This window comes from Gouania willdenowi, chromosome 1 (genome assembly GCF_900634775.1).
Source record: "Gouania willdenowi chromosome 1, fGouWil2.1, whole genome shotgun sequence".
NCBI lineage: Eukaryota > Metazoa > Chordata > Actinopteri > Blenniiformes > Gobiesocidae > Gouania > Gouania willdenowi.
In genome coordinates this window covers 33,337,706-33,350,504 of record NC_041044.1, presented here as the reverse complement: position 1 = coordinate 33,350,504, position 12,799 = coordinate 33,337,706, and the positions used below count along the sequence as shown (strand labels likewise).

General features: G+C 37.9%; 1 protein-coding gene across 3 annotated transcripts in view; it reads left to right on the top strand.

The window, feature by feature from the left end:
* tmod1 (tropomodulin 1) overlaps window positions 1–12,067 on the top strand; it is a 29,455-nt gene extending 17,388 nt beyond the window's left edge. For 2 of the 3 annotated variants that reach the window (XM_028443347.1, XM_028443354.1), the window contains exons 7-13: window positions 2,970–3,059; window positions 4,533–4,663; window positions 4,943–5,050; window positions 5,223–5,366; window positions 5,652–5,796; window positions 8,439–8,538; window positions 10,059–12,067. In XM_028443347.1, coding sequence (XP_028299148.1) covers window positions 2,970–3,059; window positions 4,533–4,663; window positions 4,943–5,050; window positions 5,223–5,366; window positions 5,652–5,796; window positions 8,439–8,538; window positions 10,059–10,077 — 737 coding nt within the window. In that variant the 3' untranslated portion in view covers window positions 10,078–12,067. The remainder of the gene's footprint in view (window positions 1–2,969; window positions 3,060–4,532; window positions 4,664–4,942; window positions 5,051–5,222; window positions 5,367–5,651; window positions 5,797–8,438; window positions 8,539–10,058) is intronic. The other variant, XM_028443356.1, reaches the window with a different exon arrangement.
* Window positions 12,068–12,799: the final 732 nt, after the last annotated feature.

The following is a 12,799-nucleotide window of genomic DNA, read 5'->3' as shown; positions in this document are numbered from 1 at the left end:
TTCTTTCTTTCTTTCTTTCTTTCTTCTTTGTTTCCCGGTGTCGAAACCAACTTTCCTACTTTTCACCAATATGTAGAGTCTCAAAAATTCAAACAAAATTAAATCGTGCTCTTCTCAAATTTCTGGCTACAGTATTTTAAAATGCAAAAATTTGAGGCGCCAACGCCCCCAACTACGCCAAAAATGCATTACGATGCAGGAATTGCCAAAAATATTAACTAATCGTAGAATCATGAAAATTAGCACAGAAGTGGACCATGACAAGACAAGTAAAAAAAATATCACTAACACCAAAAATACGCAGGAAGTCCAGAGCCATTTTCACTCACGTTGTATTTTAACTCATTTCTCCTAAGGCATTTCACTAACGGGGTTCAAAATCGCTGGAGATCATCTAGAGAAGTGGGACACTGATAGCGATCCATTGGTTTTTGATAACTTTTACGGTGTTTGCAGGGTGGAGCCGTGAAATTTGGGCAAAAAATTCAATTTTTAAAAGATGCTCCCATTTGCACATACAAACCCCGACTTGCGTCAAATGTGAATAAGTTGTTAAACCCCCGGCCCTAAACCAGCTCGAGGAGGAAAAAAGGACATTGGCGTGTTAGCTCCCCATACAGAGTGAAAACAATTTAATATGGGGAGAAAAATAATCAAAAATGTTTGGAATTTTTTCACGAACTTCTGTTTTGACCTCTCGATCAAAAAAGTCAATGAGACGCATGCTTTATTTTCATGTTTACTGAGAAGTTGGTCTTAAATTTAATTTCAAATGGCAATAAAAAGTGAATTGAATTGAATTTAAGTAAAGCTGTAGGAACCCTGTATTAACTGGTATTAAGTTATTTTATCCTTTGAACACAACTCATAAAATGTAAGTAGTCTTGACTGTATAAATGTGTTTGTATGCTCTCTATAAGGAGTCTCTTTAGGGATAAGATTGTAGTGATATTGATATTAATCAAACTCAGCCTGTTCGGTCAAATGCTCTAAACCAAACTGTTGTTAAAGGCCACATATTTATTATAAAACTGACCAGATTAATCAAATCCTAACCACAATTGCAATGACTTAATATTCAAAGGGAACGACTTCTCCATTAACAGAAAAAACATTTTTTAATCATCTTGTCACATCAGCGTCTGCTCTGTTAATCAGCCTGACTCAGCTCACCTGTGCTTCCCAGCTGCTGCTAATCAGCTCGTCTCTCTCTGGTGTATTTAGGCTGTGTTCCTCCACTCTGACCCATTTGACTGTGTTTCATCTTGTTTATGACCAGCTTATGTCTATGCTGTGCGTGAACTTGGTTTTTGACTCTCCTTATGATATCTGGACTGTGGTTTTTGCTGCCTGAGTCCTGCATTTTAAACTCCTGCCCTCACACAACTAATGTACAAAGCATTCACTAACAAATATCTGAAACTCTGTAGATGTTTTGCCTTCATGATTCATTTCTGCTTTGATATCTTGACTTTGCGTCAATTTGGTTTTTCCAGCCATATTGGGATCTCTGATGGGGTTTTATGATCAAAGAACAAATAAGCTTTTTGTTTCAAGACTTGATATAAAAACTCAGCTATTATCTCTCTGAAGTTTTCTTTTGAATCCTCGATTTAAAGCTTTCATTGTGTAGTTAAATTCAACTTTATTTGTACAGCGCAAATTACAACAAAGTCATCTCAATGCGCTTATCAAAATATAAAATTCATAATAAGTAAAAAACTCAACAAGATCCACATGAACAAGCGTTTAGCAACAGTGGGAAGAAACAACTCCCTTTTAACAGGAATAAATCTCCAGCAGAACCAGGTTCAGAGGTGGCAGTCATTTGCTGTGACTGGTTGGGGTTAGTGGACAGAAGGACCAACAGAACAGGATAGAGAGATAGAACATCAGAGTGTCTCAGACTAGTTGAGCTGTGAACCACAGATCAGGAACTGCCATCATCAGCTTCACGACACCTGAGACAGAGAAGGGTGAGGAGAAGGCACAGACTGCAGAAAAACATGATACATTATTATCAAGTCAGCCTGTCTTGGCCTTGGGTCTCACTCCCAGTGGCCTAGTCATCACTTATCATAAAGGTGATGAATATCCTCCCGTTTATTGGAAAGCTAACAGCGACTACAAGGTCTGTAAATGCGACAGTTCATAGCCCATGTCTGTTCTAGCGATGAGATTGTTATTATTCAGTCCTGTTTATGCGGGCTGTAAATCATAACCAGCTACATCAGAATTTGAATCTCTTCCTGTTTATTGAACCAGTAAATGCGACCATTTACAGACGAGCCCATGTCCGTTCTAGCGGTTAGATTATGTTATGATTCAGTCCTGTTTTAGTTGTTTCATTAGAATTTTTGTTTGTTTTTGTTGCTTGGTTTTATCATGAGATTTTCTTCAATTCCAGGTAATGCTGTCATTTGTTGTGTAGGTTTTAAGCAAAAACAAACATTTTATAGCTTGATTTCAAGAAGTTTTCTAATTTGGTGACAAACTAGCGTATCTCAAAATGTACTGAACACGCAATATGAGTAATTTGTTTGCCAGAATTTAACATTTTTGCACTCTTATCGTTACAGAGTAATACAGCTTGAATATTAGAATTTTTAACTCTCTATTCTTACTACATTATATACCATATATGACATTATTTCATGCACAACATAATAAATCCAAAACAAAAAAAGCAGTATTATTGTAATTTATTGCTACAATTATTTTGCTGAGAAATCACATACTTCTTGTAACTGCTAGAGAGGGTTTTTTAAATCTGTGTTGAAGTTTAGCAACAAAGCTATTGTAGTCTGCCATCAAAATGAAATAATGTGTCTTATTCGGATCACTCGAGGTCGGTTTTTGTGCTCGATCATGTGCTTGTGTATTTGCATTTTTTTTTTTTTACTGTTATGGGTTCTTTTGTTGTTCTTACATTTATGCTAGTATTCTTTTGTCCTCCCATTGTTCTTTAGCCATCCTGGGCATGCACACCCTGATGAGTAACCAGCAGTACTATGAAGCACTGGCCAGCAGCACTATTGTCAACAAGCAAGGCCTCAACAGTATGTAAAAACGCATACACACACACACACACACACACACACAGTATGTGAGGATGTCTTTATTTGGAAATGTGTGCGCTGTCTTCAATTGGTTTGGACACAGAACAAGAACCAATCACTCATTGTATTTTCACTTATTATTTCCAAAATAAAAGCATTTATTGTCATGAAAGTATTACCTCATGCAGGGCACATGCGAGAGGATTTGGACATGGTGAAATAAAGTGAAATGATCTCATGCTGGAGTAATGTTAGTTTCTTTTCCCTAGATACAACATTTTAAGTTTCCTTTTTTACACTCTCTAAAACTCAAGGCCCGGGGACCAAATCCAGCCCTGGAGACTCAGATTATCCAATTCAGACTGCACAAGAGTAAAAATGACTTGAAAAACATGAATCATTATGTAATTTACTATACAACTGAGTTGTAGATATTTCAGATGCTGCAATTTTATTCGAATTATTCAACAAAATTTCCCCAAATTGATTAAAAGTTGGTCAAAAAATTTAAGCAATTTAATTGAAAATCCTTCAAGGACTGATATCTGTCACTTACTGCTTGGATATTATCGATGCCTTACATACTTACTTATCAATTATACGTAGAAGAATGGAAGTGCACAACTACAGCACATTAATGTTGAAATTGCTAGTTTTTCTCGTCTATAATCTGCCGCCCACTTGAGATCAAACAGCCCCAAATTTGGCCCCTGAACTAAGAAAAGTTTAACATCCGTGCTCTAAAAGAAACGTTACTGGACATGTTCAAGTTCGAGCTTTGTCTAAAATCTCATTTACACGCCAGTCTTCAAAATCACAAAGATAAATACAGGGGACAGATGTAGTCAGCTTTAATAGAGTACATTTTTGCATTAAATTTACATAGCCATTGGGGCAAATTAGTTTAAGTGTTGCAGATAAGATTTTGTTAAAGAAGCTGCAGATTGTTATAAGACATGTTATCGAAAAAAAATGCAATGTGGATTTTTGTAAAATATTACAAAATTGTTAAATTGTAAAAATGTGACATGTTTTATGATTGGTTAAATAGTTGTTAGTTAGTGGCTAGTAAAATAGGAACATAAAGATTTCCTGTGAAATGTAATGAAAACGAAACAATTGCATTAATTAAGAAAAAAAAAGTTGCATCTTGAAACATTCCCTTCCTTTTTAAGTTACAGCTAGTTTTTGTTATTATCTTTCCCTTTAATTAAAGGGAAACCGTGAAAATTTCATGCATTGATCAAACCGGTAGCCGTTTGGATCATTCAATACTTTTGAAGCAGCTCACGGTTTCAGAAAGGTTGGTGACCCCTGACGTAGACAGTGTTAGAAGTAGAAGTTGACCAGTCGATCTAGAAGCCAACATCTACGTGTTTGATTTAAAATGCTGCTCTCACTGTAAGACTCACGTTTATGCAGATCGTTACTTCATTGTGAATGAGGGCACACCTTACTTCTGTATATGTCCAGGTGTGATCCAGTGCACCCAGTATAAACCAGTCCCTGATGAAGAACCCAACTCCACTGATGTTGAGGAAACACTGATGAGGCTAAAGAGGAACGACCCCGACCTTATAGAGGTCAACCTCAACAACATCAGGGTAGGAGTGTAAGGATACAAACAAGACTTTTAGTTTCATTAGGGTTATTAAATCAACACCTACTGTATATAAAGATAAAACATTATTTTCTAATACAGACTTTTCTTTGACAATGCTGTGTGGATTATTTTGACTTGTAAATGAAAAGTACTGAAGTTATCTTTTTAAATTGATCTTAATTTCTCTTTATGTATGTTTTTGCTGCCTTTACTATTAAAACTAAGTGACTAAATCCTGTGACCTTTGTATTTATGTTTCTGTATTGTTGTGAATATTTAGAATATCCCTATCCAAACTCTGAAGGCGTACGCTGATGGCCTGAAGAAGAACACTGTGGTGGAGAGGTTCAGCATTGTAGGAACCCGGAGCAACGACCCCGTGGCATTTGTAAGTCTAAACCCTTTCTAATGTGTGTTAAAGCTTGATTTAACAGGAACTCTTGAATCACCACTTTGTTGTCATGCTTTCTCCAACATGTTATACTGTCTAAACCCAAAATACGACTACTATACACAAAAACCTGTTTAAAAAAGCAAAGATTGACTCTGTTTTCACACAGGCCTTGGCAGATATGTTAAAAGTGAACACGACGCTGAAATGTCTCAACGTTGAGTCCAACTTCATCACGGGCACAGGGATCCTGGCCCTCATCGAGTCACTGCAAAACAACACAGTATTACAAGAGCTGAAGATAGATAATCAGGTACCAGTGGATACAGACGATGGTTTATTCGCTGAAATAACTGTGTGGGCATGTCTGTCCCGTACTGTATACAGGCCATCCCCGACACCTCAGTGCAACGCTTGTAATTCAGGCTCAGACTGTATAGTTTCACATCCATGACTCACTGCTTATTCCTTTCAAACACTTTCTCACTCTTCTATTTATTGTCTTGCCATTTTAAGTTTTCCTGACACCGTTTCAACTTCTGTCTCTTATGTCCAACTTTCCACAAAATCGTCATCTCGCCTCGCTCCAAACATGCAGAGTCAGCCGCTGGGCAACAAGGTCGAGATGGAAATAGCCAGCATGCTCGAGAAGAACACCACACTGTTGAAGTTTGGATATCATTTCACCCAGCAGGGTCCGCGCCTCCGAGGCTCCAATGCCATGATGAACAACAATGACCTGGGTGAGACTGGGTGAAAATTGTACCAATTGTTCCTTAATTATCCAATTGGCACACTGTAAATTTTTAGTTTAATCGGATAAACACTTTTTGAGATATAGCCAATTTAGTGAAGGGGGGTACGTGTCCATTTTTGCGTGTCCCTATTTTCCTTCCATTTTCAGCTTCTAGTATCTCAGGAACTACACCACATGGGAAACTGAAATTTGGTTTATAAGCTCTACCTACTCTCTCAGAATATACACAAAGATCTGCTATACATCCTATCTGGTGGACATGCCAGCCTCTAAAATTGGAAAAAAAAATTTCAGGGTTTCTTTTCATTTTTCCTATGTGGTGTAGTTCCTGAGATATTGGAAACTAAAAATGGAAGAAAAATAAGGACGCCCGAAAATCGACACATACCCCCCTCACTAAATTGGCCATGTCTCAAAAAGTGTTCATCTGATCAAACTAAACATTTACAGTGTGCCTAATGAATAATTAAGGGACAATTGGTAAAAATGTCAAAATATTTTGAGACTGAAGTGCGTAGGATGTCCTGAAAATGTGTTGAAATGACATGGAAAGACTTTTCTGCCAAGTATCTAGACACATTCTAATCTAAGAGAGTGTAATAGGAGAGGAAGATGGACATACGGTGGACAATATCAAATCTTTCAAAGCATGACAAGAGATAACAGAGATTAGTGATATTGTTATTGAAGGCGATGAGATAAGGAAGTTAAGAGAGCAGTTGAAGAGGGTAAGTCTAAAGCGAAAGTGGAATTAGAGAGAGATTAGCGAGTGTAGCAATCAGTTATGCTCTGATAAACATTGTGTTTAATGACCAGGAATGAATAGAGCAGTGAGTTTAAAAGTAGACTGTAAATGGTTTCTGAAGCCAATGCAGACTAATTCCCTCTGCTTATGTAACCTGTGAGGACCGTCTGTTAGCAGGGAAAGTTTGGTCGTGTTGTTGGTCAGTTTTTGAGTCAGTGCTGACACATTATCTTCACTCTATCTTAATGTGTGATGTTTCACTCAGCGTCTAACAGAGGAGCACTGAGTCATTTATTATTGACTCGGTGGTGAGGTCAGGAAGCCTGAGCCAATGAAAACAGTACGTTCCCAAGTTATGACAACACACTAGGATAAGACTGTAAGCATGAGAAAAGATCCTGAAATAACTCACAGATGCTTAAAGTTGCTACTTTTTTTTTTAGGTTGAAATTGCCACTTGAAAGTTTGTTTGGATCTCCATGGAAACACTATCTTATTGACATTTTCAGAAAAGGTGTTTTTCCTTCATTCTTACAGGGATTGACTTGTGTTTTTGCAACAGACAAGGAGGACGCCGTTTTTGTCCTCGTTTGTTCCCGGTATTTCCCGTGATATCTCCTCAGTCCGCCAGACAAAACATTTTGGCTGTAATGGTTTTTTTACGTGTGAGAAGCAAAATAAACATCCGCCACAACTTTCAGTCTGTGAAAAAAACACCTGTTGGGAAGTCACTTTGGCAATTTTTGGGGACAAACACAAGAAATCACGGTAAGAACGATGTAAAAACATTTCTATGCATCCGTCTATGGTGGTGTTTCTCAAATGTGAGTACGTCGACACCTAGGGTTACGCGGTGGCACTACGGGGGGTACTTGAGAGTGGAAAATTACCAAGTGAAATCATTTCAAATATCGGGTTTTTAGTTCAAGTGTAATTAAACCCCCAGGTTTTTGCTGACCTGCCACAAGGGGGTGAATTTAAAAAATGCCTTGATTATGGGCGTTGCTCCGAGAGTAGTTAAGACACGCCCAGTCACAAAAGCCCCACCCCTACAGTGCTGCATAGAGAGGAGGAAACCAATTGATCCTCCCATCTTTTATTGGGGGGGTGAGGCAAACAATGACGTCACTGATCCAAAAAGATTTAACTGATCTAATCTCAGCCAATAGGAAAATTTAATTGCAATACCCGGCCTTCAATCCATAGAGTGCACTCACTCTGACTTAAAACGCTGTTTTTAACCCCTTTGTGTAACATATTTGGGACTATTCACTATAAAGTCCTCTGTCTCAGACACATTCTCCTCACTTTCACTGTGAAAGAGCTGTTCCAAAATCTCATTGACAGTAAACCTTTTCCGAGAGGACATTTTCAAGAGAGTAGAGCGTGCAGATTGTAATACACACAGAGAGCACAATGAGGAATGATAAAGGGCTGCGATGCAAGCTTTTATGTTTGGTCCTCCTTTAGTTTGCAACTCTGCACCTGCAGATGTAGGTGTGTAAGGTCACTCATGTATCACACACATACAGATAAGTTTGACAAAGCTAAAACAGCTGGGGGTCAAATTGACCCCAGAGGAACGCCAGTGTGTGCAAAATGTGTTCAATGTGCAAATATTATGATAATTTTATGCTTAATCAATTGTACCCATCAAATTAGAAAAAGTCTTGAAATATGAAGCAAAAAAATAAAGTCAACTATTATATTTTGAATGATAAACAAACCCTACAGTATGGAGACAGGTTTAAAGACCCAACAGATGTGTTTGGTCTGTGGTGTTATTATTCAGTATTTTGTTCCTTTTTGATCCTTTGGTCTTCATAAGGGTTGTTGTGTTGTTGTTCATTGTGCTGTGACATTGTTTCCTCCTCAACGTCAAGCCCGGGCCGTCCGGTCGGAGTCAGACGGCTCCTTCACTCTCACTCTATCGGTCCCCGAGCTGGAGAGAGCGTTTGGGAAAAAGTTCAAGTCCAAGACCAAGTAAAGCAAGATACACAACCAGAGAACCTGAACACATCATGGCTGTACGAGTGCACAGCTTTTCTTTTTCTGCCACCGTCGTCTCCAGAGCACAAGAAGCACAAACTCTCCGTGTCGAGCTCCTCTGAAGGAGCTCCTGTTGCTTTTTCTCAGCAGCTACGCTGTCTCTCTCAAACTTAATTTCACTTCTTTACCCTTATCAGTTTGTGTCCAAATTATTAAAAGTCTTAAACACAATTTGATAGTCTGATAGTAAAATCTAATATTCCTACGTTTGCCAGCATCATCATTTTTTTTTTTACTTTATTTACTATAGAATTTCTAAAAGGACTTAAAACTAATTCTTTACAAAGCCTTTCCTACTTCTTGTGTCTGTAAATTAGACAACTCTGCACACTTTTCTCGTGCCACCTCCTTCAGGCGTCACATTGAAGATGTGGAAATCAGTTGTGGTAAGCAGAGCTGACCAGAGTTACCATGAAATGAATGACTTCCGAATCTTCTGCCATTTTCTATCAGAAAATAAGCAACGCGTGGCTTTGGAATCTTCCTCTTTGTATCGCTTGCCTACGTTGATGGTTATTTTCAGGACCTGTAATGAAATCCTGACGACCATCAACACTTTCCTGCTTTTTACCTTTATAAGAGGCTGCTTTCTCAAAGCTTCAAAGCTGCATCATTTTCTGCACAAGAAACAAAAAACAGTTTTATTATTATTTAATTATGTTATGATCTTGGGCCTTATTTTGATGACTCTAAACAAGGTGCAAAGCAAAAAGGAGCAAGCGGGTCAGAAAATAGATGGATGGATGGAAGTTTGCTCATGGATCGAGTCTAGTGTTGTGCCGATATCGATTCTAGTATCGGGAGGGGCCCCGATAAATAAGGCACTAAAAGGCTGGAATCAGTACCAACATATTAACACGCCAATGCCATTTACAGCATCAAACTCTTCTTTTTTTCTCTCCCAACTCTCACTGCTGCCCTGACTCCTGATTACAGAAACACGTATGGTTATGTGTTCATTGCATTCCGCTATCGCTATTGGCCCTGAGCTGCCGCTCTGAACAAAATGTGGGGACGCGTTTCCATGTTGCCGAAAAACAAACGAACACGAGAGAAAATGTTGGCGATTTTGTTTTTTGTTTTTTTTTTTTTTTAAACATCCCAGTATTGGCATGTATTGGTATTGGACGATACTATGCAACTGGGTATCAGTATTGGTATCGGAACAACTTCAGTCGAGTCATTCCCTGTACCTTCCGTCATCAAAATAGGGCCTTTACTCTCTTTTTCTCCTTCCAATCCAAGCTTTTACAACTGTGCTGTTGCTTGTTTTGTCCCTAGAATCATAAATGATCAGCACATCTTTTCCTTCCTGTATGAACGCTAATTTTCTAGACTTGCTTCTCTTTCTTTGTGCTTTGTATTTAAATGTGACATCCTGTCTTTCTCGTCTGTGACTTTTCCTTCTCTCTCTCTCTCTCTCTCTCTCTCTCTCTCTCTCTCTCTCTCTGCAGTAAGAAAGAGAAGGCTTGAGGGAGGACCCATCTTCCCGAAGTGTCGAACGAATGTGTAGCAAAACAGGGCGACATTCGACTCCCTGTGCACCAAAAGCTCAAACCATCCATGACCTCAATTTTTAGGATCCGCCCCCTCAGAACCCCCCCCCCCCAACCGCACCACAACAGGTTTGGTTGAAAGAATCACTGTGAAAGTTTCTCAGCAACTTCTCCAACTTAAATATTTAAATTATATTTTGGGATCAGTTTTACCACTGAGACGTCATTGGAATTGGTTAGAAAAACTCAAGTGTGAATTAGGGCTGGGCGATATATCAATATTCAAGATATATCCAGTTGTTTTTTTTTTTTTATTATTTTGGTAATAGAGAAAATTACACTAATTATGGAGATTTGTATTGGTATATCACCATTGTGAGAAAAAATATTGAGATATGAGTTTTAGTTCATATCGCTCAGCTCTAGTGTGAATGTTATTCTTTGACATAAAACCGTGGTTCTTTTGTTAAACTATCAACTATCTAAAGCCCTGATCAAAGGGCTAAGGTCCGGTTTTGGTTTTGAGCTCATTACAAAGTTGAATGGCAACTGTTTTTGCCCCATTTCTGCTGAGCTGAATGAATTTGAATTATTATTAGTATTAATATTATTGTGTTATAAATTGCTGTAGTTTTCCAATGTTCATATTCAAGATCTGTTTTACACAGAGTTGCAACAATAAACCTTTTAAGTGCCAATGACTCTCCTAAAAACACTTTATCCCACTCGAAGCAGGGTTTTTTTAGTAGCTGTGCTAACCTGTGACTCAGAGATTAGAGATTTCATGATGTGCAGGGTATATTTATTTGAGACGGACCTGGTGAAGGAAGTTATATGAAAACAAACACTGATACACTTTCAGGTTTTTGTATCCACCACCTGTTTCCGTCAGCCTGAAATAACATCATAACCTCGACGTAGGTTTTTCAAGTGAGCTGTTAAAGCACGAGTGCAATGATAACCCCAAAAGAGTTGCTAGTTTCTCAAAAACAGTACTGGTTTAGTTGACTGTGTTTGTTTACTGGAGCGGAACATCTTTGTGTGGGCGTATTTAGTAAAATGATGGTAACTGTTGACTGCCTGTTTGTTCCAGGTTCCACCCAAATGTTTCTATCCATACCTTTGATTTAAGTCAGTGGCGTCAAACTCATTTTAGTTCAAGGGCCAAATACGGACCAGTTCGATTAGAAGTGGGCTGCAGGTTTTAGGTGAGAAAACGAAGATTTTCAGCATTGATGACGTGCCCAAGTTTGCACTTCCAGTTATAAATTCCACAAAGTATGGAAGGCATCAAAAATATCTAAGCATTAAGTAACAGGTACTTAAATGTCCTTTGATCTATTTATTTATTTGACTTTTTTTTTTTTTTTTTTTTAATTTGGGGAGATTTTGTGAAATACTCTGAGAAAAAATTGAGAATTTTGTAAAAAAAAAAAATTGATTTCTTTCAACAACAACATACAACTGAATTATTTGGTAATTTACACAATGATTTATGTTTTCTCTGTCATTTTCTCTTTCTCCTGCGGGCCGAATCGGATGCTCTGAAGGGCAAGATTTGGCCCCCGGGCCTTGAGTTTGACACAGGTGATTTAAAAACAGGAAATCCATCACATTTATAGAGAAAAGGTTCCAACACATTACTTATGGAACATATGCCACCTACTGTTTTTGATTCTTGACTTCCTTTGGAAAACATTTTGGCTTGGTTCAAAATTGCTTCAGGAATACCGGTTTCATACATTGCTCAGCTTTTGTAATACTAACAAATAGAGCACAGCTCGTGTGATAGAAGATGTATTCATCCCTCTGTTAGCGTTGTGTCATGTGACTGCTTCGTTTTATCCTCAGATGATCCTTGGCACAACAACTATGGATGTAAACATTTGCGCCTTGCAGTCATGTTTTGTTCTTGACTTCATTGTTTTCTGAACTTGAAGTGCCTGACTCAGTGTTTTGTTTGTAGTTTACCACCTTTGGTGATTTGTTGTTTTTTTTTTTTTTGTTTATGAGATGAATAAAGTTTGAAAATACATTTCCAAACGTCTTTGCGTTAAGTTTTTTAGCATGGATATAGAAAAGGAAACGGAACATGTTCTGTATTGAGCGTCTGTTGATCTAGTTATTCCTGTTCTGGGTCTGCTAGTGCATATCTCACGCTACTAGCGGGTGCTAGGGTGGGGGTACACCCTGAACAGTGTGCCAGTCTATTACAGGGCAAACACAAATAGACAGACAAGCACTCACCAGGGTTGGGGTCAATTCCATTTTTGAATTACAACAACGTCTTCAATTATCAGTGTTAAGTTACAACTTAATTATGATTATGGTGACAATTACAATTAAAAATATATATTTTCCTCCTGAAAGTTAATTACAACTACGTTCTCAATTACAATTAATCAAAATTGCTAAACCTTCAATAAATAAGCCCATAAAATGTAATCTTTATATTATGTTAGCTTCCTGTTAGCATATCTTATAATATGTCTTAAATCAGCTGTAGTAAGAAATATTATTTATCATCCAATTTGTTTCTCATCTCTTGGTTTACGTGTTGTGCGTCCTGATCCTAAAATATTGGTATTAATATTTTTGGGGTGGAGGTCTGAACCTTTGTTTTCTGTCAATATACCTCACGATTACAATTATTTTTAAAATAATTGTAAATTTTTATTTTTTTAAATTTCCATGCCAAT